A 27,027-nucleotide genomic window follows, 5' to 3' on the forward strand; every position below is an offset into this window, starting at 1 on the left:
CTCCAGTATTCTTGCCTGGAGAATTCCATGGACAGAAGAGCCTGGTGGGCTACAGTCCATAGGGTCAGAAAGAGTGGGACATGACTGAAGCAACTTAGCATGCACACACAGCCGGGTTCCAGAGCAAGTGCTAGGAAAGCACAGGACACAGCTGTGCCGTTTCATGGATCCCAAGGCAAGCCTCCGGATCTTGTAACCCTTTTCTGCCTCCAACTCAGAATCTTGTTTTTATTGTCCCGAGAGACTGGGCTGTGCACACTGCCTGCCCACAGGTCCTGTGGGTGAAATGTGGCCTCTGACATCAGCCAGTTTTTGTGGGAACTGTGCCCCCTCCCCCGTCCTCCCCCTTGCTCAGATGCTCAGGCACGGAAGGGACGTTTCCAGGAACTCTCCAGGGAGCTGAGGTAATTAACAGCCCCTGCTGCTCTGGCCTCACCCAACATCTGCCTGCACACAGGTAGCTCCAGGGGTAGGGTGGGTCCCACCAGCCCTGGAGGCTCGCTGCTTTTCTCTCTCCTATCTTGTCTGACCTGTGGTCTACAGCCACCCTTGTTATGAGGGCCAAGATGAAACATGTCTTTTTTCCTTGCCACCACTTGCCCCTCCTAATCTCTGTCCCTGGCCAGCCTCTGGGCCATGTCTGGTCCTGAGCTCGAATCTCAGAGGAGGCTGCCTTCCTGTGTGAGGTCAGGCATGTCTTGCTTCCAGGTGGGAGGAAGGAGCTGTGTGGATGTGAGTGGAGGACTTGGGGGTGGCAGAGGAGTAGGGGTAGAGCCAGGGGTGACCTGGGGCAAGTATCATATCTGGCTGTGACCCCTGGGGTTCTGCATGCTCCCTGGGACACTGCCACTGGCATTGGCAGGTGGAACCTGTAGTGGGCGCCTGGGTGCCACCTGGTGGGGGAAGGAGTATTGAAATTGGAGCTGACAAATGCCTGGCAGCCCCTGCCTAGAGCAGAGCCAGGCTTGTCTTGTGCCAGGAAGTTGGCAGCATAGTTGAAACAAGCTATGAAGATGGAACGTGGCTTTGTAACTCAGAAGGTGGCTCAAAAGCCCTCTTTGGAAGCTGATGGGCTCCGGGTCTAGTTTAGTCCCCTTGTGCTGTGCTCTGCTTAGTCGCTCAGTCATGTCCGACTCCTTGCGACCCCATGGGCTGCAGCCCACCAGGCTCCTCTGCCCATGGGATTCTCCAGGCAAGAACACTGGAGTGGGTAGCCATGCCCTCCTCCAGGGCATCTTCCCATCCCAGGGATCGAACCCAGGTCTCCTCCATTGCAGGCAGATTCTTTACTGTCTGATCTACCAGGGAAGCCCAAGAATACTGGAGTGGGTAGCCTATCCTTTCGCCATGGGACCTTCCCAACCCAGGAATCAAACTGGGGTCTCCAGCATTGTAGGTGGATTCTTTACCAGCTGAGCTACCAGGGAAGCCCTCTGCTAATTCCCATGAAAGAGTTCCTCTGCTGTTGCTTCTTCCCTCTGTGCTCTTTTTTTTTTTCTTTCTTTTTTTTTAAAAAATGTTTATTTATTTGACTGCTCTGAGTCTTAGCTGTGGCATATGGGATCTATTTCCCTGACTAGAGATCAAACCTGTGCCCCCTGCATTGGGAGTACAGAATTTTAGCCACTGGTCCACCAGGGAAGTCTGGCTATGTGCTTTTTTTTTTAAGTTATGTTTTATTCTAGTTTTAAAGTTGCAGTAAAACACATATCAAATTTACCATCATAATCATTTTCAGGTATGCAGTTCAGTGGCATTAAGGACATGGTTGCACAACCATCACCACCATCCATGACCAGAACTCTTTTCATCTTGCAGAACTGAAAGGCTGCACCCATTGAACACTAACTGCCCCTTCTTCCCCCTCCCGTAGCCCCTGGCAACCATCATTCTGCTTCCTGTCTTTGAATTTGACTGAGAACATCATTATAAGTGGAATCCTACCGTCTTCTTGTGACTGCTTATTTCACTTAGCGTGATGTCCTCGAGTTTCATCCACATTGTAGCACATGCTGGAATTTCCTTCGTTTTCAAGGCTGAGTAATATTCCACAGTGTATATATGCCACAATTGGTTTATCCATTCATCCATCAGTGGATGCTTGAGTTGCTTCCACCTTTTGATGGTTGTGCATAGTGCTGCAGTGAACATGGGTGTTCCCTGTCTACGTGGGGCTTGCTTCAGACATCAGCAATAGGCCATCCTTGGGGTTTGGCCAGGGATGGGCCCTCGGACTCTGCCCCGGGAGAGTGGGTGGTTCACCAAGCTTGGTGCCCTGGTGTCTATTTCTACCAAAACTAAGATGTCAGCACTCCTGGCCTCAGCCTGCTGCTTGAGGACATTCCGGATTTCCTTCCCCTTCGCCTTTGGAAGAGGGTGCTGTGTCCCTGGTTCTCTCTCGAAACAGGAGAAGAGCAGCAGGGGCGCACCGTGAGCCTGGCATGGGTGGTCCTGGGAGGAAGGGAGTGTCAGGCGCTGGGTAGGGGACATGGAACCTTTCTGAGACTGGGGTGGCTGACTGACCTCCCATGGAGGAGCTGGAGGGCAGGCTGGTGATACCAGGGAACCAGCGTGGTTCTGAAATCCCCGTGACTGAGCACAGGCAAGGTCTGCTGCTTGCTCATGCTGGTTCACGGCAAGGACGGCAGGGTCTGCTCCACAGGGTTACTCAGGGACCCAGCCTGATGGAGGCTATAGCATCTGGAACCCTCGGCCTCCAAGGTCTCCGCCGCAGGGGAAGAAGGAGAAGGAGAATTGTGTACAGGGGCTCATCAGAGCAGGGGGAGGCAGAGGTGTCAGGGCCTGAAGGAGGTGGGCGTGTCTGTGTATGTGTGTGTGTGTGTATGCATGTGGGCAAAGAGCAGAAACGAGCTGGCTGGGGGAACCCCATTGCCCTTCCCCAGCTTAGCCCTCACCTGGCTTTGCACCACCCAGAGGAAAGATGACTTTGGTGTTTCAGGAAGCAGCCATTGATTTGGGGAGTTCCCCTCATCTCCCCTCGGTGGGTGACAAAAGGAAGCAGGAGCAGGCGAAACCCCTGGTCCTCTGAAGGGAAGAGAGAAGGAAGTGAGTTTTGAGGTACCTTCTTATGACCCTGGACAATCATAGAGATTTTTTTTAGGGTCTAGGGAGACTCTGTGTGGAGCACCAGCACACTGGACTGAATGCCAGCGAGCCGGGCAGCGATGCACAGAGGTACAGGGTGTCTGAGGATGTCCGGGTGAGGGTGTACAGGTGTGTGCAGGTTGGGAATGTCTTGGCTGATTCTGCAGAGAGAGGCGGGAGCCTGGAGTTGCCAGGCTCTGGGATTGAAGGGATGATGTCAAAGGTAGGGGCAGAGATTCTGATCCTGGCTGCCACCAATGTGTGAAGGCCTCTTTAAACGTCTTACCAACCTCTCTGGACCTTGTATTAGATATTTGTCCTCTGAACTGGCCCTGCCTTCTTCTCAGCATTAGATTGAGAGTCATTTAATTTTTCATAAATACCCCCAAGGACTCATGAAACCATATATGGGAGAGGGGCCCTGAGGAGGCCAGCCCAGGCTGGTGATAAGTGGACTTGGATCCGAAGGTCATTGTCATAATGGTCCTTTGATTCTTCCTCCTGCGTCGCCTCCTGGCTGCTTCTTCTCCCCCTGGGGGGCCCAGTCGCATTTCCTACCAGCAAGCCGGGAGAGAGGAGGAGGAGGAGCAGAGCCTTAATAAATCAAATCAGTCCAGGATCATTACTTGTTATCAATTCATGACAGTTCAGAGGGGAAGCAGGAGGCAAGGGAAAGCTGTTAACTCTATCAAAGGTTAGAATTCCTATAGGATTTATCAGTGACCTCCTGGTCTCAGACCCTAAGTAATTGAATTGGCTATTATGGGATGAGATTAGAGGATTTTTAAGGGAGTGTATCAGCCGGATGACAGTTATCCAGGATCCACTGTGTGTGAATGCTGTCCTGAGTGCCATGAATAAAATGAAGTGAATAGAAGACGGCCATCCTTGTCTTCCAGACTTCTGCCACCTAGTGGGTAAGCCGGAGTATGTGCTGTGCTGTGCTTAGTCTCTCAGTTGTGTCCGACTCTGCGACCCCAGGGACTGTAGCCCGCCACGGGATTCTCCGAATAATACTGGAGTGGGTTGCCATGCCCTCCTCTAGGGGATCTTCCCCATCTAGGGATTGAACCTTGGTTTCCCCCATTGTAGGCAGATTCTTTTACCATCTCAGGAGGAGTATATACCAAAGACCAAATGAATATGAACTTGACTTTCTTCGTAGAAGAATTTTTTTTCTTCTTTTTTGGGTCTGATTGGCTAATGTACTGTTTGTGAATACTCTCCTTGTTTGCTGTCCCTCCCTGATCTTCAGGGCAGCCCTGTGGATTGGGCAGGGCAGCCGTGTCATCCCCATTTTACAGTGAGGAAGGAGGGGCTGTGGGGGGCTGGGACCAGAACCCAGATCTGACTTCTGGCCCCAGTGTCCACTCATTATATCCCATTGACTGGCTGATGGTAGCACAGCTGGGGATACTGAGTCCTGCTTGGGGTCTGTTCCTGTCACTGTGTCTGGTACATAATTTAGGAGCTGTTTGTTGAACGACTGCTGCCCATTTATACATGAAGTAGGTTTTTCTCCACTGTGGTGAGGTCATCTAGTCGTTCTGCACCGTTATTCCTATATGTTTTGGTGGACATATAACTGCATTTCCTACAGAATAATTAGGAATTTTAGGCCCCTCTACCTGAGTGGGGAATTAGGTCAAGTACAAAAAGCAATAGACTTGGTCCAAAGAGCAGGCTTGATGGTGTGGTTCAGTTGTTTCTTAGCCAGGTGGCTGTGGATGAGACCCAGAACCTCTTTGAGCCTCAGTCTTCCCCTGTGTAAAATGGGCGAGTAATATCTACTCTGACAAATCCCTGGGTTTTGAGAATGAAATGAGATCCTGGCTGTGGGCTTGATATGTACTGTTAAACATGGTGCAGATAATAGCATTTCTCATTTGTCTCTCTGAGCCTGGACACTGTGAAGCCGCTCTCCTTTTTCTGCCCAGGGCCGGTTTTGGCGGGTTCCCTATCCCTCGCCTGCCTCTTCGGCCCTTGCTACGGTTGCCCCCAAACCTAGGACTCCTTTGTTTCAGGCCTTGGAGTCCTGGCTTCTCCAGGCGGCCACGGTCTCTGCCTCCTTCCCCGGGGGAGCCGGGAGGTGGAGGAGAGGATCGCGTCACCATGGCAACCAGAGAGGCCGAGCCGCACCCCCGCGGGGGGTCTGAGCCTGTTCTCAGCAGCGGGGGCGGAGCCAGAACCGAGCGCTCGGGCTGAGCGGCCCGCACCTCCGGGAACCAGCTGTCGGGGCGCCTCTGCTCTGTCTTCCTGTTGCTCCTTCGCGTGGCTAGTACCCCTGCACCAGGCCTGCCTGGAGGCCTGTGGGTGAGGAGGAGACCATCCTGCGGTCCAGGCAGCTGCTGCAGGCCGAGGCTGAGCCCCCCAACCCCGCCGTGTGAATGTGTCAGGGGCTGCCCCCTGTGCTCGCCCAGAGTAAAGCCCTGTCTGTGCACCTCCTTCGCCTCTTCACCAGCAATCCTTCCAGTCCTTCAGGACTTAAGTCAAACCGTGCCTCTTACAAGTCACCTCTCCTGTGCTTGTCAGACAGCCTGGCTGATGGCTTCCTGGGGCTGTTTTGGCATCGAGTTTCATTTGACTTTAGGGGCTGTGACCTCGGGGTCCTCGTCTGAAACTGGTGATTCTCAACCTTATAATACATTAGAATCACCCGGGGAGCTTTTAACAGCCCTGCTGCCCTGGCCACCCCTCACCAATTTAATATGGATCTCTGGCTTGGGAGCCAGACACCAAACTTCCCAGGGAATTCCAATGTGTAGAAAAGGTTGGAGCTGGTGTCTTGAAGTTCAAATTTTATTTTATTTATTTTTTATATATATTTTTAATTTTGGCTGCACTGGGCAGCTTACAGAATCTTAATTTCCTGAGCACAGATCGAACCTGCACCACGGTAGTGAAAGCGCCGAGTCCTAACCACTGGACCACCAGGAAATTCCCAAGTTCAAATTTTAAATACTCCCGTGGCCTGTGACGCCTTGCTTGATGCTAAGCCTACTGAGTGCAGGCTGACCAATGAACAGTTGGGTCTACTGATGAAGCAAAGCCTGCTGGAGCCTAGCCCATTTGTATGTTTTCAATGCTCCGATTTGCTTTTTGTTTGTTTGTTTATTTTTCAAGGACTAGGAGATCCCGAAGGGCCCTTATTGCTCAGCAAGAAGACTGGGGTAGTGAGGATAATAGTTACTTTTTAATTTAGCACCTGTCGTGAACCAGGTGCCTTGCTTTGCATTTATTTTTTCATGTTGTTGTTTAGTTGCTAAGTGGTGTCTGACTCTTTTTCACCCCCATGGGCCACCAGACTCCTGTGTCCATGGGATTTCCCAGGCAACAATACTGGAGTGGGTTACCCTTTCCTTCTCCAGGGGATCTTCCTGACCCAGGGATCAAACCCACGTCTCCTGCATTGCATGCAGATCCTTTACCACTGAGCCACCAGGGAAGCCCCTTATTTTTTCATGCTACATGCTGGGTTGCTTTAGTTGTGTCCAGCTCTTTGCACCGCTATGGACTGTAGCCCACCAGGCTCCTAGCTCCATGGGATTCTCCAGGCAAGAATACTGGAGTGGGTCGCCATGCCCTCCTCCAGGGGATCTTCCTGAACCAGGGATAGAACCAGTGTCTCTTGTTTCTCCTGCATTGGCAGGCAGGTTCTTTACCACTAGTGCCACCTGGGAAGCCCTACTTTTTCATGGGGACCCCGCAAAAACCTCATGAGGTATAGGCATTGTCTGTTATCCCTATTTCACAGATGAAGAAACTGAGGCTCTGGAAAGTCAAGTAGCTTGCCCAAGGTCACATGGCTTTTAAGTGACAATACTGGGATTGGAACCTGAGTCTGACTCAAAGCCCAGGCCCTTGACCACTGTCCTATCTTGGCTCCCAGCTCCCTCTTCCATCAATTGTGGAGCAGGAGGTGCTGAGAATGAGGCGACTTGACCTGTGGGAAAGATGCTGGTCTCAAAAGGCCTCACCTTGGTGCCATGCCACCTCTGAGGGGACTCCCAATGGGATATCTGGGGTCACAGGGCCCTGAAGGTGTCCAGCCCGCTCTCCGGTGCCTTCAGCTAACCTCTACTGAGGATTGCTCTGCCCAGATGCTGTCCAAGTTCTTTCACCCCCATGACGTTTAATGTCCCACAGCCAGCCTGAGACATGACACTTATTCTTGTTTCAAAGAAGCTCAGAGGGAGGCCAGAGCCGAATAGCTGATGATCCGCAGAGCAGTTTTCCGGGTTCTATGGCTGCTCAGCTCCAGACTCCGAGTCTGCCTTGACTGTCTTGGTTTCCACCAGATTGTGGGGGGAGGGGAGGGCAAGGTTCATAGCCCTGTGTACCCCTCAGCTGTGTGAAGGAGATGAGGGCCACCATGAGGGTCGTCAGCCTCAGAACCGACCCCACTTGTCGGGGGTGTCCTGGTTTGCTGGGAAGGTGGGGGAGTTTAAGGATTTGGGGGGAAATGATCCCTTGGAAGGGGGGCATGGCAACCCACTCCTCTGTCCAGGAAAGCCCCATGGACAGAGGAGCCTGGCAGGCTCTAGTCCATAGTGTCACAAGATTGGCCATGACCAAAGTGACTGAGTGCGCACGCGCGGCAGCTCTGCGTACCTCCTGGGGGAGGGGTTAACATCGGGAAACCACTTGCAAATGGTTTCACAGCAGCGTCAGCACCGGCCTGAATCAACACCGGCCTGAATCTACTGCCCGGCATCCTGGGGAGGTCTGAGAAGGGGGCAGAACCATTTGCTGGGAGCTAGTGACAGGAATGGGCTTCCCTGGTGGCTCAGCGACAAAGAATCTGCCTGCAATGCGGGAGATGCGGGCTTGATCCCTGGGTAGAGAAGAACCCCTGGAGGAGGAAATGACAAGCCACTCCAGTATTCTTGCCTGGAGAATCCCATGGACAGAGGAGCCTGACGGGCTACAGTCTCTGGGAGTCAGACACGACTTAGCAACTTAACAACAGTGACAGGAATGGCAAATTGGAAGGACTCTAGTGGTGCAGGAGGAGGGATTCCAGGACCTCGGCTTCAGCTTCACCAGCCTGTTCATCAGTTCCCTGAGCAGAAGGGCGTGGTCCTGCCCCTCTTTGAAGCTCTGTCCCCTCAGGGAACGGCCTCTTCCTTCCCCTCTTCTCTCAGTTCTTCAAGGCGCCCCCAGACCCTTCGCCAACTGGCCCTCTCCCTCAGGCTTTGCCACAGGTTGCCTCTTCCCCTCAAGGGCCCTGAGAGCAACCTGCCCAGGTGGTGGGTTTTTTTTTCCCCTTCCTATTTGTACAGGTCGTACCTATTATAATGGTTGAAGCACAGGTCCTAGAGTCACACCACTAGTATTTAGACTGGTTCTCCATTTAACAGCCTTTTAAACTGTGGGCAACCGAATTAGCCCCCTATGCTTTCACTTCCTTGATTATAAATGAGAATCATAATGGTACTGCTTAATTTGTTTTTTTTTTAATTAAAAAAAAATTTTTTTTAATTTATTCAGTTATGCCAGGTCTTAATTGCAGCATGCAGACTCTTTGTTGTGGCATGCGGGGAACCTGGGCCCCCTCCATCGGGAGCTCAGCATCTTAACCACTGGACCACCAGGGAAGTCCCTTAAAAATCTTTTTAAAGTGCACCAATGTTAAGTATGTGGTGGTGGTTTAGTTGCTAGGTCGTGTCTGACTCTTGTGACCCCATAGACTGTAGCCTGCCAGACTCCTCTGTCCATGGGATTATCCTGGCAAGAATAATGGAGTGGGTTGCATGCCCTACTCCAGGGGATCTTCCCGACCCAGGGGTAGAACCTGCGTCTCCTGCATTGAAGGTGGATTCTTTACTGCTGAGCCACGAGGGAAGCCCAATGTTAAGCATACAGTTTAATATGAACTGTTACATACCTCTACTCATGTACCCACCCAAATCAAGTTGTAGAATGTTTCCAGTAACCTGGAATGTTCCCTCATGCCCCTTCCCAGTCAATACCCACTGCCTTCCTCGGCCCGCCCACAGGTAGCCTCTCCTGTGAACTTTCATCACCGTCGGTTTGTTTTCCTGCTGCTGAACTTCATAGGAATAGAATCATGAGGTGTGTGTTCCTTTGTGTCTGGATTCTTTTGCTCAGCATATTGTTTGTAAGATTCATCTATCACAGAGTTGCTCTGAAGGTGAAAAGAGGTGCGTGCACAGCCCAGGGCTTGACAAGGCACGGATGGCAGTGATGCTAGAACCATCCTGCGAGGTCGGGAAGCGGGGATGGTCTGTGCCCCTGGCTCTGTTACCACCTGACACAGGGAGTGGCATATGGAGACTTATTTTTGGCTGCACCAGGTATGAGTCCAGCACATGGGATCTTCGATCTTTGTTGCTGCAGCACTCGAGATCTTTAGTTGCAGCATTCAAACTCTTAATTGCAGCATATGGGATCTAGTTCCCTGACCAGGGATTGAACCTGGGCCCCCTGCTTTGGGAGCACAGAGTCTTAGCCACTGGCCCACCAGGAAAGTCTCTACATACAGAGACTTTTGATGCTCTCTGAAGATGTTTGATGCTGTGTTAGTGGGAAGCATGGTCAGGCCTGAGCCTCCCTCTGCTGTCTCCAAAGGTTTCCCCACCCCCACTCCCATTGTCAGTTCTAAGGCAGAAAATGAGTTTATCAGCCTTTGTCCCTCCCCTGCTGGTAGGGAAGGACCATTCCACACCTGGAACTCATCTTTATCCTGTACCCACAGATTCTTAGAGTGTCCAAGAGGAGATGGGAAAGATCCCTCAAACTGTCCTCAGCATCTCTTATGGGGGTCAGGATACCAGGATAGATTCTTGGCGATGTCCATCGGTCACTGGACATTCTCAGGAAAAGGTTGTAAATAGCTTGACACCTGTGTGCCTCCAGCCATCTGGGTGCCCCTTCCTCCCCCTTGTACCCACTAGAGCTGGAGGTGGTAGAAGTGAGGGCTGGTCATTTGGGTTTGAACCTACTGCTTCTGGCCACCTCTTCACATTACCCAAAAGGAGCGTGTCTGAGATGGTCTGACACTGGTTGGTTCATATCCTGGCATCTGGCAGAGGCTCCATCACAGGCCTGAAATAGGTAACTCTGTGATCACATGTGGTCCCAATCTGGATGATTCTTAGGCAATCTGGAGGTCACAGGATGCTGCCTGCATTGTAACTCCACAGGAACATACGCATCAGGAAGAATTATCTAAAGTTAGCGATGCTCGGCAACAATGTGGCTGGTGAGACCCCACTGTGGATAATGGTTCAAATCAACTCTCCCCAGTGGTCCTGCCTGACGCTTAGCTCACAAGGCCCTCGGTGTGCTGGTCTGTGCCCACTTCTCCAGCGCTATCTGCCCCTCACTCCCTCTGCTCACTCAGTTTTCCAGCCAGGCCAGGCTATTTATAGTCCCCCTAAGGGGCCCTGCTGTTTCACACTTTGTGCCTTTTCCAAGCCTCTTCTTGTTGCCTAGAACTCTGCTCCTGTCCCCCATCTGCCTGGCAAGCACCCACACATCGTTATTCAATTAATTATATTAATAATAGCAGCTAAGCTTTATTGGGTGCTTACTATGTGCTAAGTGCTTTGCCTGCGTTATCCAGCTTAATCCTCAAAGTAGCCCTGTGCGCTCCATCTCTACGTCATCCTCTTTCACAGCAACCAATTTCCATTTGTAAGTGGCTGCCTCTGAGCACAGAGCAGTTAGGAAGTGATGGAGCCCAGATTGGAGCCGCACCTGTGTGAACCCAGGGTTCTTGTTCTTCGCCACAGTGATAAACTACCTTCCTTGGAGTATCACCCAAGCCCATCCAGCCACTCCCTCATCCATCCTGTTTCTTCCTCCCACCTCTCTGCCTTGCCTGTGAGGTGCTTCTGTCATAGCATCTAGGAGGTTTTTGTGCTTACTGGACTGTCTTCCTCTACTGGGCTGTAAGGATTTCACTTAAGACTGTGTTCGTTTTAACTGGCAGGAAATCCAATATATAGGGGCTTATAGTTCCTGTTTAGCAAGAAATGAGGTAGGCTGTTTCTAGTGTGGCTCCTAGCTCAGTGAAAGTGAAAGTGGCTCAGTAGCATCAGGGAAATGTCTGTGTTCTTTCTTGATTATTTCCTCATAGCAGCAGTATGGCCACTGGAACTCATCACATCTGAGTTGAAGGTGAAAAGTCCCTTTTTAATTGTTAAAGCAAATGCTTTGCCAGAGGCCTTCACTAGCATCTCATTGACCAGAACTATGTCAAGTGGCCATTCCTGGTTGTAAGAGAGGCAGAGAAAGTGGATATTTTGCCTGGGACTGGGTTCATTGTCACTTCATAGAAAACCAGCATGAGGGAAGAAGAGAAGCTAGATACCGAGTAGAAGACAAGCAGTGTCTGCTAGTAGCCTAGAGAACAGAGACTATGAATTATTAATGATTTCTCCCCAATCCTCAGAATCTGAATGCTTTATAATTGTTTTGTGTTGTTGCCTTTTAGGCAACATACAGATATAAGCATATAAACTTTTTTTTTTTCCCAAATACTTTGGCCATCTGATGTGAAGAGCCAACTCATTGGAAGAGACCCCGATGCTGGGAAAGATAGAGGGCAGGAGGAGAAGCGGGCCACAGAGGATGAGATGGCTGGGTGACATCATCGACTCAAAGGACATGAGTTTGAGCAAACTCCGGGAGATGGTGAAGGACAGGGAAGCCTGGTGTGCTGCAGTCCATGGGGTCGCAAAGAGTCAGACACGACTGAGCGACTGAACAACAACATTCTGTACATACTATTGTTAATTTCTTTTTTTACTTAATAAGCTGATGTAAATCATCCATATAATTTTTAATGACTACGTAGTAGTTCATCTTGATGAAATACCATAATTTACTCAATAATTCCCTATAATTACTCAGCTTGTTTTTAATGTCACAATCATAAACAGCCCTGTGATTAATAATCTTATAACTCTATTTTATGCACATTTACAACTAATTTCTTAGTACACAGTCTTAGATTATGCTGGGTTAAAATCTGTACCAGGACTTTCCGGGGCGGTCCAGTGGTTAGGAATCCATCTTCCAGTGCAGGACTGACTTGGGTTCAGTTCCTGGTTGGAGAACTAAGATCCCACATGCCGTGGGGCAACTAAGCCCCTCGCCTCAAGTGAGCCCTTACTTACACACCTCAAGTAAGCCCATCCTGTACAACTGGAGAATCTTATGCACTGCAACGAAGATCCAGTGCAGAAAAAAATAAACAAAAACTATACCAACTATTAAAGCTTTTGATACCAAACTGGCTCCTGAAAAGTTGTGCCAGTTGTACATATCCTCCAAGAAATTCTAAGAATGCCTGTTTCCGTACAAGTTTGGGTATTTTCCTTGCTGATTTGATAGGAAAATTGCAAAGTATAGAAGTTTGCATTTTCTTTGGTTACAATTGAGGTTACATTTAACATTTTATATATATATACACACACATATTACACACTGGGCACTTACAGTTCTTTTAATTTTCTGTTCATTTCTCTAACTCATTTAGCAAGTTGAGTTTTTCTCATTGGATTGCAAAAGCACTTCCTATATGAAGGAGACAAGGAGTTTCATAGGAGAAGGGTTCATACTGAGCTGTATTTGAAGGCTAAATAGGACTTTGCCAGGCGGACAAGGGGTGAAGAGGGGGTTCTAGGTGTAGGAGCTGCACGGGCAAAGGTTCAGAGGTAGGAAACAACGAGCACGTTAGGTCACTGTGTTAATGACATAGGGCTGCCAGTAGAAAAAATTAGCATAAATTTGGTGACTTAAAAACAACAGAAATTTAATTGCTCAGAGCCTGGAGGTCAGAGTCCAAAATCAAGGTGTTGGCTGGGCCACGCTCCCTGCCAAGGCACTAAGCTGGGGAGAATCCTTGCTTGCCTCTTCCACCTGGTGGCTCCAGGCGTCCCCTGACTTCTGGCTGCATAACTCCAATCTCTGCTTCCATTTGCACATGGCCTTCTTCTGTGTGTCTGTGTCTTCTCCCTGCTTTACCTACAAGGACACGTCATCTGATTCAGGTCCATCTTAGTCCAGAGGGCTTCCCCGGTGGCTCAGCGGTGAAGAATCCACCTGCAATGCAGGAGACACGGGTTCGATCCCTGGGTCGGGAAGGTCCCCTGGAGGACAGCATGGCCACCCACTCCAGTGTTCTTGCCTGGAGAATCCCATGGACAGAGGAGCCTGGTGGGCTACATTCCATAGGGTCGCAAAGAGTCAGACAAGACTGAAGCAACTTACCACGCATGCACGCAGTTAGTCTAAGATCATCTCTTCTAGAGATCCTTAACTTAATTACATCTACAAAGACCTTTTTCCTAAATAAGGTCACATTTATGAGTGCCAAGCTTAGGATTTGGATATATATATATATCTCTAGGGGCTTGCAGGGACATACCTAGAAAATGTCTGATATTACAGAACAGCAGAATATGACTCTGTAAAGGAAGAGGCAGATGATGACCATGAAAGGCTTTTTGCTGAGGAGTTTGGCTTGGCCCTTGACGTGAATGGGGAAGTGTTGAATTTTGAATCATCAGATCTGTAGTCTGGCACTCTCGGGGAAAGAGTGTTGGTATTGTCCTTATAAGAGTTGATGGGGATGGGAAAAAGGGTGGGGACTGGGGATATCTCAGGGTGTAGGATATGAACAGGAAGAGGGAGGAATCTGGAATGACTCCTTGGTTTCCAACTTGAGTAATCTAGCACATTAACTTCAGGGAAAGGTTGGGTTTGAATTTCCTGGGGGTGGAGATGTGCAGGAAACGATCAAAGAGATGGGTCTGTAGCCCAGACCTCTCCCTGGAATATAAATAAAATTTGGGAGAGGGGAGTAAAAGAAGTGACAGAAGCCTGGAGAACACCAATTTCTCCCCCTCATTTTCTTGTGAAAAATTTCAAGCCTACATAGAAGTTTAAAGTATCTTATAGTGAACACCCATGGACCCACCATCTGGAGTCGATAATTATCATTTTTCTCCACTTGCTTTATCACACATCTATCCATTCCCTCTTGAACATCATCAATGCATCTTGTTTTCTTCGATACATTAACATGCAAATCAATCACTAGAGTTCAACATTTAGTGAAATGCACAAATCTTAAGTGTACTATTTGATGAAGTCGATGAATGCATCACTGTGTACCCGCATATCCCTGTCAAGATACATTTCCATCTCCTTAGAAAATTCCCTGTGCTCCTTCCAGCCAAATCCTGTCCCCACCTGACCCCTACAAGCAACTGCTATTTTCTTTTTTTTCAAGCATAAATTAGTTTTGTCTGTTCTAGAACTTCATGTAAGTGAAGCCATACAAGATGTGTTCCTTTGTATCTGGCTTCTTTCACTTAGCATAATGCCTGTGAAGAGTCATTTCTTTGTGTCTCAGTAGCTTGTCCCTTTTATTGCTGAGCAGTATTCTATTATAAAGATGTGTAGTTTAGTCACTAAGTCGTGTCTGACTCTTTGGGACCCCATGGACTGTTGCCTGCCAGGCTCCTCTGTCCATGGGATTTTCCAGTCAAAAATGCTGAAGTGGGTTGCCACCTCCTTCTCCAGAGGATCTTCCCAACCCAGGGATCAAACCCACATCTCCTGCATTGGCAGGCAGATTCTTTACTACTGAGCCATCAGGGAAGCCTCTAAAGATGTGTAGGAATAACAGTTTGGGGGAATTCCCTGGTGGTCCAGTGTTTAGGATTCAGCACTTCCACTGCAGGGGGCATGGATTCAATCTTTGGTTGGGGAACAGAGATCCCACAAGCCAAAGGTGTGGCCAAAAAAAAAAGAATTTTTTTAAGGGATGGACAGAGAGATAGGATTCTACCAAGGATACTAGAAGGAACAGTGAAGGCAGTAGGAAAAGCACCCAGATAGAATGTCAAGGAAAACCATCTGGATCAGTTATAATTAGGTTTGACTACATATAACATAAAAACTAAATAACAGTGACTTAAATAACAGGCATTTTTCTTCTCTCATTAGAAGAAGTCCAGAGATAGATAGCCCTGGGGTGGTATGTTGGCTCGCTGTGCCATCACTGGCCCAGGCTCCTAGCTTTGTGCTCAGCTGTATTCAGCACTGGCTTCTATCCTGAGGGTCACCTCATGGTTCAGTATGGCTGCTGGAGCTCCAGCCATCCTATCTGCTTTCCAAACTGGTAACAGAAGGAGGAAGCATGGGGACGGGGGAAACAAACATTCTAGGTGAAGCAATCTCAGAAACTTTCCTCGAAGTTCTACACATATCCACTTAACACTCATTGGCCAGAACTTCATCACATACTCTGTACCGCTAGGAAGAGCAGCCACTGAGCACACTGCCACTCCAAGATAATGAGATTTCTGACACTAGGAGGGGAAATGGATATTGGCTGTCAGCAGCCTCTTCTACCTTCTCTCTCTTTTTTATAGTATTTATTTATTTTGCACTGGATCTTAGTGGCGGCACGCGGGATCTTTGATTTTCATTGCAGCTTGCAGGATCTTTAGTTGTGGCGTGAGAGCTCTTAGTTGTAGCATGTGGGATCTAGTTCCCTGACCAGGGATGGAACTTGGGCCCCCTGCATTGGGAGTGCAGAGTCTTAGCCACTGGACCATTAGGGAAATCCCCTTCTCCTTCTTTTGACACCTGGTGGCCTAGCCATGTCCACTCAGCCTTCCTGTCTGGGGACCTACGCAGATTGAAGGCTGTGCTTGGCAGATTTACATCCTCCAAGTTCCTAGGGCTCCTTCCTTCTTGAAGGGGTGGTGTCTCTATCTTTCCTGTAGGTCTGTCTTTTCTGGTAGGAGTTTCCAGGGTCTCTGGCTGGCTTCTTGGGCTATTGGGGTCTCCTGGAGTGTGAAATGAAAGAGGCAGTATCCAGGGGAATTTGCAGAGAGCTCTATCGGCATTCTCTTCCACCCCTGGGTATCCCCGCTGCTGTGGCTGGCACTCTTCCCTCGCCTATTTGGTCAGCCTCCCCTGACAAGCAGGGCTTCTTCTCCAATCCTTGTACTGATGGAAAGAGATTCCTCTAGAAAGTAATGAGATTCAGAAGGGGAAAGATGGCATTTGGAGACAGACAGACTTGGGTTGAGATCCTTTCTGTGCACAGCTCTCTGAGACTCAGAGACTCCGTCTGTGAACTGGTGGTAGTGAGAGCAGCTTCACTGACGTGTCTGGGCTGAGCTGTGGTCCATGGCCCCCACTCTGATAAGGATGAATTGGGCACACATTGGGGAAGCTGGCAGCAAACTTCCCACCCTGTCATGACCCAGGCAGTTCCAGACTGTGCAGTAGAGTCCAGCCTCACCACCCTCCCTGTGGCCCCTCTGCCCTTGCCCTGGGGAAATGTCCTGAGAGTGAAGGCGCTGGTCCTGTGACCCCTGGGAATTGGTCAGTGTAGAGGAGAATCAGTGCAGCCTGCTGGGGTCTGAACTGTTGGCCAGAGCAGGGTTCACCATGGCTCACACCCCTGACCTTGACTCCAGGCACTAATAGGGCAGCCTGGAGCCTCCTGGAGGACAGATGGAGGGTTAATGTGGCGTTTCATTCCCTTGTGCTTCTCCAGAGTGAGTGCATCTCACCAAACAGCCAGGCCCCTTCACAGTGCCAGACTCGGGCAGGCTGAATACTGTGGCTTTTCTTCCTCCCTCTCGGCCCCTGGAAACAGGAGAATTCCTGTGTGCCCCCATCAGTGGGTCCCATTTCCCGAGTGCAGGGCACACATATCCCAGCGGCTGGGTCGCTAGGTCCTGTGGTTCTTCATGTGCATGCCTGTCCTGGGAAAAAAAATAGTAGCTCATGGCCCTGACAGCTTAGTGGGCCGTCGGCACAGGAGAGGAAGTCAGCAGGAACAGGTGCAGTGAGGCCGTGGGGGGCGGGGGGGCGGCCTCAGCTGCCAAAGGGCCAGATTGGATTGAGTGTGGCCGTGGCGGGTGCCCTGGTGACCCGTTGACACCATTCTCAGGCTGCCGGCTGCCCCGGGGGCCGGCGTGTTTTGACAGCGGAGGAGCCAGGGCCCCCGCTGAGAACTTGGCTCCAGCCTTGGACCCGAGTGGCACAGTGCATTCCTCTGCCCATTCACTCTCTGCACGTTTCCAAGGCCCTGCCTCGCGTCGGCCGTGGGTGCTGGGCCCTCAGCGAGGGCTGATACCCAGTCCCCACCCCAGGGGTTCAGGGACAAATGGGCAGGATCACCAGGGGCGCTAGAAGGCCACACGCTGTAGGAGTTCTGAGCTGGGACACCAGGGAGGGCACCCTGGAGGAAGTGATGTCCGAGCGGGTGATGGGACAGACCCCACGAGGGGTGGGGGTGGAGGAGGGTCCCTCAGGCCGCTGCAGGAGAGACCTCGCCACCGATGGAGTCAGATGGAGGCCTTTCTCAGGTGCTGTCCTGTCCCGGCTGCCCCACGGACCCGGCCTGCTGTCCAGGGAGGGGGTGTCTGTGCGGGGGCCCTGGCCTCCAAGTGGTGCTGGCAGCTCCAGCAGGGTTAACGGCAGCTTGACTTCCCTACGGCCTTCTTTGCCCTCCTTCTCCGAAGGAAGCCTCCGTGGAAATTACAGAAATAAGTGCCGGCTTTTGAGGACTCTGCTGTTCCACCAGGTCCCTACCAGGCCCGGGCCGCCTTCTCGCCCACGTTCTGCCAGCCTTGGGCTCAGACCTGCGAGGAGCCTTGTTCAGAGGGGCCAGGGCTCCCTCGGGGGCCCTTCCTCAGCCCCCACCCCCCGAACCCAGCCCTGCTCCCCACCAGCCAGGGATGGGGCTCCGTGTACAAATGGTACCCAAGGAGGAGGGGCGCAGGAAGTGACATCGCTCGGCCCGCCCCCACCTCCCTGCTCCCTATAAAAAGCAAAATGGTGACTCAGAGAGGAGAGTTGGAAGCGTCCTGCCTCCTGCTCCCACTGCTAATTTTTAGACTTGGAATTAGGCAGGAGGCAAAGGAAACAGCAGCTCGAAGTACGCGACTGACATGTTATTAAGCGGGTGGCAACCGTGGAGCCGCCCCCCCTGGACTCCCCACGGCCCCTGAACCGCAGCGCCGGGTGCCTGCTGGCACCCCGGGCCGCGCAGCCCTGCCCGGGCCGGGCGTGGATGGTGGGGCTAGGGCCATGGCAGCCGGGGGCCGCCGCCGCCGCCCACTGCGCTACCAGTCCCTGGCAGCCCTGGTGGAGGACTCTCAGTGGCCTTTCTTGTTCCTTGTCTCAGACTTCAGCTACGGGGCGGACGACTACGACGCAGAGGGGAATGAGGAGCAGAAGGGGCCCCCGGAGGGCTCGGAGACCATGCCGTACATCGACGAGTCGCCCACCATGTCGCCGCAGCTCAGCGCCCGGAGCCAGGGCGGCGGGGACAGCATCTCCCCCACCCCACCCGAGGGGCTGGCACCTGGGGTAGGTATCCCTGCTTTTCCTTCCAGGTTGGGGAAGAGGGTGTTTTGTGGGGAGGAGGAGGGGTAGGCAGGCATGGTGCCATGGGCCAGGCTCTGCTTGGGGTGCTCCTGGGGTGCTGGACTTGGGAAACTGGGGCCTGGCCATTCTTGGTGCCCTTGGGTCTCATTCTGGCCCTGGACTCTCAGACTAGCCCTCCCCGATCAGCCTTCGCCTCCAGCCACCACCTGCTGCTCTCTGTGCCACCCAGTACCTGTCCCTGCCTCTCTACCAGCCATCTGCTTCCCCCTGCCTCCTGGGCCCCTCACCTCTTTCAGCCTTCTCTCTCAGCTCCTCTCTAGCAGGATGGGGCCTCGTGGAGGGAACAGGCTCTCCTCTCTGGGCCCCGGGCCGGGCACTGGCTCCATATGGGACCTAAAGGCTGTAAAGGGCACAGATGCTGGCTCAGCAAACCAAGGCTGGCCTGGGTGCCGGCCATGGGTGGGGGGCGGTGAGCAGCCTCTGTAGCATTCCCTGAGGACCCCGGCCCCGTCCAGCCCTCCTCTGCTGACTCTGGAAGGGAATGAGCCCTCATGGTGTCCTCCTCTCCTCTTGTCCACTGGTGAGAGCTCTGCTCCAAAGAGAAGCGTTTCAGGAGCAGTACTGAGGATGGGCTCTGAGACAGGCCCGGGGATAAGATGTGTGGAGGTTTGCAATCCTGGTAGTTAATGCTGTTCCTGGCCACAGGGACCGGCTTTGTCTGGACCCAGCTTGTGCCACGTGTCTGATACACAAGAGAAGTGAGACAGAGGGGTTACTGGGGGCTGTTCTTCTGAAATTGGGAAGAATCAAAACCATTTCTTCTTCTACCCGGTGGAGGGGGGGGCTTGGATTGCTCGGTCCTACTTGGTAAGGGCCCTGTCTGGCTGTGTTTTGTAGGGAGTCCCCTTTCTTCCCTCTAATACCCTTGAGGAGCAGTTGCTGAGATGCTGGGAGATACTTGTTTCTCTCCTTCAGGGCCCAGTGCTGCTCGCCCCAGCCGGAAGGCTGCCTGGACTCTACCATTTCTTGAGAAACCCCTGCTTCCCTTCCTCCCAACCTCCTCGGCCACCCTCCACCCCTGCGGAGAGCTCTCACCCCCTCTTCGCACACCAGGGTGGCTGTTATAGCCTTTGGCAACAAGGGCCTTGGCAACCAGCTTCCCACTTGGGGGAAGCCACATTGTTGCCATGGCAACAGAGGCCTAGGCAGAGCTTATCAGCTGCCAGGCAGTACAAGTTTGGAAAGGGATGAGGGGGGGCAGGTGGGAGGAGGAGATGATGGGCAAGGGTATTGGTCAGGCTCAGGCCCCCCCACAACCAGCATTCTGGGGTGCTGTCCTGTGGTCCTAGGGAAGGGTGGCAGGTGAGAGACAGCCATCGTGGACCTGCAGGGCAGGATTTGCTACTAATGGAGGAGAGGGTGCTCTGGGACCTGAACTGACTCCAAGCAGGGGAGGCAAGGTGAAAACTGCTTTCCGACACTGCCTTTAGGTCTCTGACCACATCAGGGCTTAGAGACATCCTGGGGAGTGTCCGTCATTGCCGCTGTGAGCAGACACAGAAAGACTCACTGCAGGACTCAACCCAGCACCAGGAATGCTGGCTGAGAGCTGAGAACGTGTGGCCAGATTAGAACTGCTTGCTGGAGAGAAAAGCCGTTTCCTTTCCCCTCTTTGCCTTCCTCCTTACTTCCTGTCTTGTCTCCTTTCCTTGTCACATGACTACCTTGCAGGAATGCTTGTCCATCAACTTTTAGATGCCCTGGTGAAAGGTACTCAGGTGCTTTCTCTAGTGAAACAGATCCCAGGCATAACAGGAAGATGCCCCCGCCTGGAGCCCTGGGGCTTTGGGGCAAGGACTTCCTTTACTACAATACTGCCCATTTTGCTTGGTGACTCACAAGAGAAGAACTAGGTTTGAGGACTAAAATCCAAGAAATGCTACAGTGAAAACTGACCAAAGGGCTTGGAAACCCCAGGATTAACTTCTGCGCCATTGGCTAGAAATGATACAAGATAGGGTTGGGGAGCATTAATCTAACTTGAAGATCCCAACTGAAGATTCCAGCCCCATGCACCCCCCTGCCTGCCTACCTTCTCTCCTGAGTTGGCTTTCTGCCCTTTCTGCTGTGCCACTGGCCCCATCTAGTGGACACAGAAACTATTGCTGTTTATAATGGGGTGCTGGAGAGTTCACATACTTCTTCCTGAGTACTTAGGAACTGTTTCAGCATTATAAAAAAAAGAAGAAGGAAAGAAAAAGAAAGCCAAGGTTTCTGCTACTTGGCTCTGCTCATTTGGCCAGGCAGGTCCCCTCCCTGCCAGGCTTCCTGTTGGGGCGTTGGGAACAAGGGGATTTTTGGACCAAATCAGGTGATTGTTCTAGACATTCAGAGATATGGCCTTTTGCAGCCGGGCATTCCACAGCCAAATATGTAGCCGACTTGTTCCTGGAAGCCCAAGGAACAAGTCATTGCATTAGAGTTCTCCAGAGAAACAGAACCTTTAGGATACAGAGGAAGAAGAATTGATGTATTAAAAGGAACTGGCTCACTAAGATCATGGAAGCTGAGAAGTTCCAAGTTCTGCAGCCAGTAAGCTGGAGGCCCAGGTGAACTGATGGAATAGTTAGTTACAGTCCAAGTCCAGGAGAGTTGATGGTGGAAGTTCTAGTCCGTATTGAGTCCAAAGGCAGGAGAAGACCTATGTCCCGGCTCGAAGACAGGCAGAGAGTGAATTCTCCCTTGTGCATGCATGCCCAGTCACTCAATCATGTCCGACTCTTTGCGAACCCATGGACTGTAGCCCACCAGACTCCTCTGTCCATGGAATTTTCCAGGCAAGAGGAGTGGGTTGCCATTTCCTCTCCAGAGATCTTCCCCACCCAGGGATCCAACCTGCATCTCCTGCATTGGCAGGCGGATTCTTTCCCACTGAGCCACCTTGAAGTGAATTCTCCCTTCAGTTCAGTTCAGTTTAGTTCAGTCGCTCAGTCGTGTCCGACTCTTTGCAACCCCATGAATCGCAGCACACCAGGCCTCCCTGTCCATCACCAGCTCCCGGAGTTCACTCAAACTCATGTCCATCGAGTCGGTGATGCCATCCAGCCATCTCATCCTTTGTTGTCCCCTTCTCCTCCTGCCCCCAATCCCTCCCAGCATCAGGGTCTTTTCCAATGAGTCAACTCTTCGCATGAGGTGGCCAAAGTACTGGAGTTTCAGCTTCAGCATTAGTTCTTCCAGTGAACACCCAGGACTGATCTCCTTTAGGATGCACTGGCTGGATCTCCCTTGCAGTCCAAGGGACTCTCAAGAGTCTTCTCCAACACCACAGTTCAAAAGCATCAATTCTTCCCTTATGTCATCCTTTTGGGCTATCTGGACCTTCAACTGATTAGCTGAGGCCCATCTGGACCTTCAACTGATTGGGTGAGGCCCATCCACATTGGAGAGGGCAAACTGCTTTGCTCAGTCAACTGTTTCAAGCATTAATCTCACACAGAAACACCCTTACAGACATACCCAGAATAACATTTAGCCAAATGTCTGGGCACCTGTAGCCCCGTTGGTTTGGCTCATAAAACCAACCCTATGGTCAGACTCTCCCAGCAGCTCAGAGAATGGCAGGGCCATGAGCTTTTGATAGATGAACATGTGCTGCTCTCTAGCAGTGGGACCTTAGACCAGTATCATAACCCCTCTGACCCTCAGTTTCCTCATGTGTGCTGCTGTTGCTACTGCTAAGTCACTTCAGTCATGTCCGACTCTGTGCGACCCCATAGACGGCAGCCCACCAGGCTCCCCGTCCCTGGGATTCTCCAAGCAAGAACACTGGAGTGGGTTCCCATTTCCTTCTCCAATGCATGAAGTGAAAAGTGAAAGGAAAGTCGCTCTTCCCTTTGGTTCCTTTGTGACCCCATGGACTGCAGCCCACCAGGCTCCTCCATCCATGGAATTTGCCAGGCAAGAGTACTGGAGTGGGGTGCCATCGCCTTCTCCATCCTCATGTCTGCTGCTGCTGCTAAGTTGCTTCAGTCGTATCCGACTCTGTGCGACCCCATAGATGGCAGCCCACCAGGCTACCCCATCTCTGTGATTCTCCAGGCAAGAACACTGGAGTGGGTTGCCATTTCCTTCTCCAATGCGTGGAAGTGAAAAGTGAAAGTGAAGTCGCTCAGTCGTGTCCGACTCTTAGCAACCCCATGGACTGCGGCCCACCAGGCTCCTCTGTCTATGGGATTTTCCAGGCAAGAGTACTGGAGTGGGGTGCCATTGCCTTCTCCACATCCTCATGTCTAAATAGGACTAAATACCTGAAGGGTTGTTGAGAGGACAGACTGAGATAGCCCCAGTGAGGCCTGTAGAGCTGGGCCTGGTGCGCTGTGGGTACTCAGTTCTTGGTGATGGCGGCCCACAAGACTCTCCTCACCAGCCTTAAGAGGGGTAAGGACCCAGTCTAATGAATGTTTGTGGGACAACGACTGACTCTGCTTTTGCAGTCTCCTTTCTGGGGTTGGCTCTGTCCTCGCAGGTGCAGGAGCCCAGATGAAGCTGGGTCTCTGGTGTCAGCGGGACACATGCTCCTCGCTCCCCAGCTCACCGCTGCAGCCTCACTGTGCTTCGTGCCTTAGACGTGCCCCAGTGTGCAGCCCAGTGAGGTGTCAAAAGTGAAGCCCAACGCCCTGCAGAGCATTCCTTTCCCCGAACCCGGGCTGAGCAGAGCGCCCTCTGGTGGCTTCAGCAGAGGGCCTGCTTTCACCCTGGGAGGGAGGGGCGGGGCTCGCTCTCAGTGACAAGTGGGTTAAGTGTTTCTCCGCCAGGACCCTGGTCTTACAGAAAAGCATGCGCCCTGCAAACCATGGACTCCTCGGACTCCCTTCTCGGGAGGCACACTGCAAAGGGGTCACAAGGCAGAGAGAATATCTGGGTTTTCTTTCAGTGCCACCACTTTCTAGCTGTGTGACCTAAGGGTTGTCACTCAACCTCTCTGAGCTCCAGTTGGCTCATCTATAAGGTGAAGATACTGAGAATTTCCTTTCTCTTGACCTCACACAGCTGTCAGGAAGCTCCCATAAGATGGTGCCAGGTGGAGTGCTTTGTAAGGTCTGTACGTGTTAGGATTGCACTAGCTGCTGAATTGAGGGCTTCACTCTCCACAGGGCAGGACAGTTTAAAGATGGGTAGGGGATATTTGAGATGATCACCATTGTCGTCCTTCTCATCCCTCCCCCTCCCTCAATACCCTTTCTTTCCCACAACTACTTACCCTGGGCCTTTTACATGGGTTGTCTCGCGTAAGGCTCACCACAGCCCTATGTGGGCTTCCCTGGTGGTCCAGATGGTAAATAATCTGCCTGCAATGTGAGAGATCCAGGTTCAGATCCCCGGGTCAGGATGAGCCCTTGGAGAAGGGAATGGCAACCCACTCCACTCTTCTTGCCTGGAGAATTCCATGGACAGAGGAGCCTGGAGGGGTACAGTCCATGGGGGTCACCAAGAGCTGGACACGACTGAGCAACTAACACAACAGCCCTCGGTGGTAGATGCAATGATCATCATTTTTACTGCTGAGGAAATGGAAGATCAAAGAGGTGACATATTTGCCCAAGACCAGCCAGAGGAGCCAAAGATGTATTTAAACTTGGGTCTTTCTCTTTTTCTTATTTTTGGCCCATGCTGGCATGTGGGATCTTAGTTCCCTGACCAGGGATCGAACCTGCGCCCCCAGCACTGGAAGCTCAGTCTTAACCACAGGACCACCAGGAAGTCCCTAAATGTGGGTTTTTCTGATGCTGGAGTCTGTGTGGTGCTGCCAAGTCCAGTCAGACAACACCTCCCCTTGAAGATTTCCCAGCCCATGGCTGAGCCCTCTGGTGTTTGGGGAGTGTGTACAGTTACTTGAGGGGCACGTCTGCCCTGTTGACATCAAGAGCTCTGATCCCCAATCATCTCTGTGGACCCTATCAGCACCTCCTGGCCGCCCAGGGGTGTTCACCCCGTGTTGTAGAATTGAACCAACCAGTACCAGGATGGCCGGGGAGCAGGGAAATTAGGTGGATGCAGTCTCAGGGAATGAAGCTGGGATGAATCGCTGCCCCTTCTTCCCTTCCTGGTCTGTTCGGAGGCTTATGGTTTAGGATTTGAGGTTGCAGGGCAAGGAACTTCCTTCTAGGTGAAAGGAGAAGCCACGTGGAGAGCCAGGAGCCTCCCAGCTGGCTTCCCAGGATGCTCCTTTTGGATGGTGTTTGAGGCCTGGGTTGGGAGGCTTTGGGGCTGCCCCTGATCTTTACATCTCTCAGGGGTTTCCAGCTGCAGATAAAACCAGGCATCACTCCTCAAGTTACCAACCTCCTGCCTCAGCAGCCTTGCTCCTCATGGCTCCTTTCTGGATCTTTGGTCCCGCTGCAAAGAGAAGGAGCCTGCCTGGCCCTGCTACTTGCCAGGTGCTGTGCCGGGTGCCCGGCTTCATTGCCACCCAGCCCTCCAACTGCTGGAGGAGCCCCCATTTTATAGATGAGGCATCTATGGCTCAGGCAGTTGCTTGGCTTATCCGAGTCAAGGAGGATGTAAATAGGAAGTGGGGAGACACAGTGTCTTGGTTGTGGCCCTCAGCCCCTCCACAGCTGGCCTTCCCTGGCCTCTCTGGCTCATCGCCGCCCGCCCAACCCCCCCCCCCCGCCCCCCGCCCCTCTTCACATCTGGATGGGATTTGGGCTTCCCTGATTTGCCACATCTGGCCAACCTGGAGCATCCCTGTAGCACTCACGGCCTGTCTGGGGGCTCCCTCTCCCTGCTAGTGTGCTGAGATCGTGGTTCATTAACATGCTTCACACTTGCTAGAAAGGCTACTTCCAAAGCAGCCTGTATTCGGTGAAGGTCGGTTCATCTCCTGCAGATCCCAGGACAGTGGATAGGAGAATGAGCCCAGCCAGACCCATCCTCTGCCCTTGAAGCTCTGGAGTCTTTGGGGGTGGGGCAGGGAGGCCAACTGACCTGCATAATTCACACCAACAGATGTGAAATTGCCCCGAGAATGCCTTCACTTTGAGACGTTTGGCCACATAGTTGAGCCGCCAAGGGGCAGAGGCTGGATGGCCTCTGGGCTCTACCAGGGCAAAGAAGGGCAGGGAATGTCCTTGCGGCAGGCTGGATCTTACCCACGGACTCTCTTTTCCATCATCTTCACCTGGTTCTTCTGGTTTCCCAGGTGGCACTAGTGGTAAAGAATCCACCAGGAGATGTGGGTTCGATCCCTGGGTCGGGAAGGTTCCCTGGAGAAGGAAATGGCAACCCACTCCAGGATTCTTGCCTGGAAAATCCCATGGACGGAGGAGCCTGGCGGGCTGTATAGTCCATGGAGTCACAGAGTCAGACAGCTGAGTGACCCAGCACATCATGCACGCACGCACCTGGTTCCTCCACTAGTGGGCGCTAGCGCCTTCATTCCACCATGATGCTCTGATGAGGAGCTCATGTAGGGGTCCCCAACTTCCAGGATCTAATAACCTGATGACCTGTGGTGGAGCTAATGTAATAATTGGAATAAAGGGCATAATAAATGTAAAGTATCTGATTCATCCCCATACCATCTCCCCCCACCTGAGTCCATGGAAAAACTATCTTCCATGAAACTGGTCCCTCTGTACCAAAACGGTTGGGGACCACTGCTCTTGTGGACTTTCCTCCCACAGGGTTATGAGCTGGTCACTTCTGTCTGGAACGCCACACAGATTTCCCCCCCACCCCCCACCGTCCTGCCTATGTGACAGAAAGAAGAGGAACACTTGCACAGCAGTTACAGAAGGCTGGGCCCTGTTGTAGCACTTTATAGACACTGACTCATTTAGTCCTCACCACACGCTGGGAGGTAGGCACTGTGACTGCCCCATTTTCCAGATGTGAAAACTGAGGTACAGAGAGGTGACACAACCCACCCGAGGCCCCAGAGCTGATGAGTGGTGGCTGCTCATCTCCGTGCTTCTCTGCCAACTGTCCAGGACAAGCCTTGGTGCACTCGATTGACGTCTTCCTGGCTCTGTGACTTGAAACAACCAGTAGAGTCCCAGTCCCACAGCTGTAAATAAGGATAAATCCCTCCTATCTGGAAGGGCTGCTGGGAGGACCAAGAGACACAGCAACTGTGAAAACACAGTCTGCATCCCCAGGAGGACAGCTCCTCAGGTGATCGTTGTCTTTGACCCTCTCCCAGGATGTGAACCCAGTTCTCCGTGGGTCCCCAGCTCTGGCTGTCCTTGGGCCCTCCCACCCCCACTCTAGTCCTAGCAGAGGTGGCTCAGCGCCCCCCTCCCCCGGCATGCCTGGGAGGCAGAGACCCCTCTGGAGGGTGTCACGGTGGATGCACAATTTTCTCAGGTACCATCCACCCAACCTGAACCTCTTGATTTATCTTCTTGGGAGACTCTTTGTCTTGCCCTGTAAACCTCCTGAGGTCAAGTCTATTCACTATGTGTTTTTCTGAGCACCTACCCTTTTTTTTTTTTTTGGCTGCAGCTTGCAGCTTACAGGATCTCA

The 27,027-nt window shown here is 52.1% G+C and overlaps 1 protein-coding gene across 3 annotated transcripts in view; it reads left to right on the top strand.

Moving 5' to 3' along the window:
• Positions 1-27,027, top strand: part of ABR (ABR activator of RhoGEF and GTPase) — a 188,360-nt gene that overhangs the window by 69,490 nt on the left and 91,843 nt on the right. For all 3 annotated transcript variants that reach the window (XM_061390600.1, XM_061390603.1, XM_061390601.1), the window contains exon 2: positions 18,296-18,480. In XM_061390600.1, coding sequence (XP_061246584.1) covers positions 18,296-18,480 — 185 coding nt within the window. The remainder of the gene's footprint in view (positions 1-18,295; positions 18,481-27,027) is intronic.

Source organism: Bos javanicus, chromosome 19 (assembly GCF_032452875.1).
Source record: "Bos javanicus breed banteng chromosome 19, ARS-OSU_banteng_1.0, whole genome shotgun sequence".
NCBI classification, from domain to species: Eukaryota; Metazoa; Chordata; class Mammalia; order Artiodactyla; family Bovidae; genus Bos; species Bos javanicus.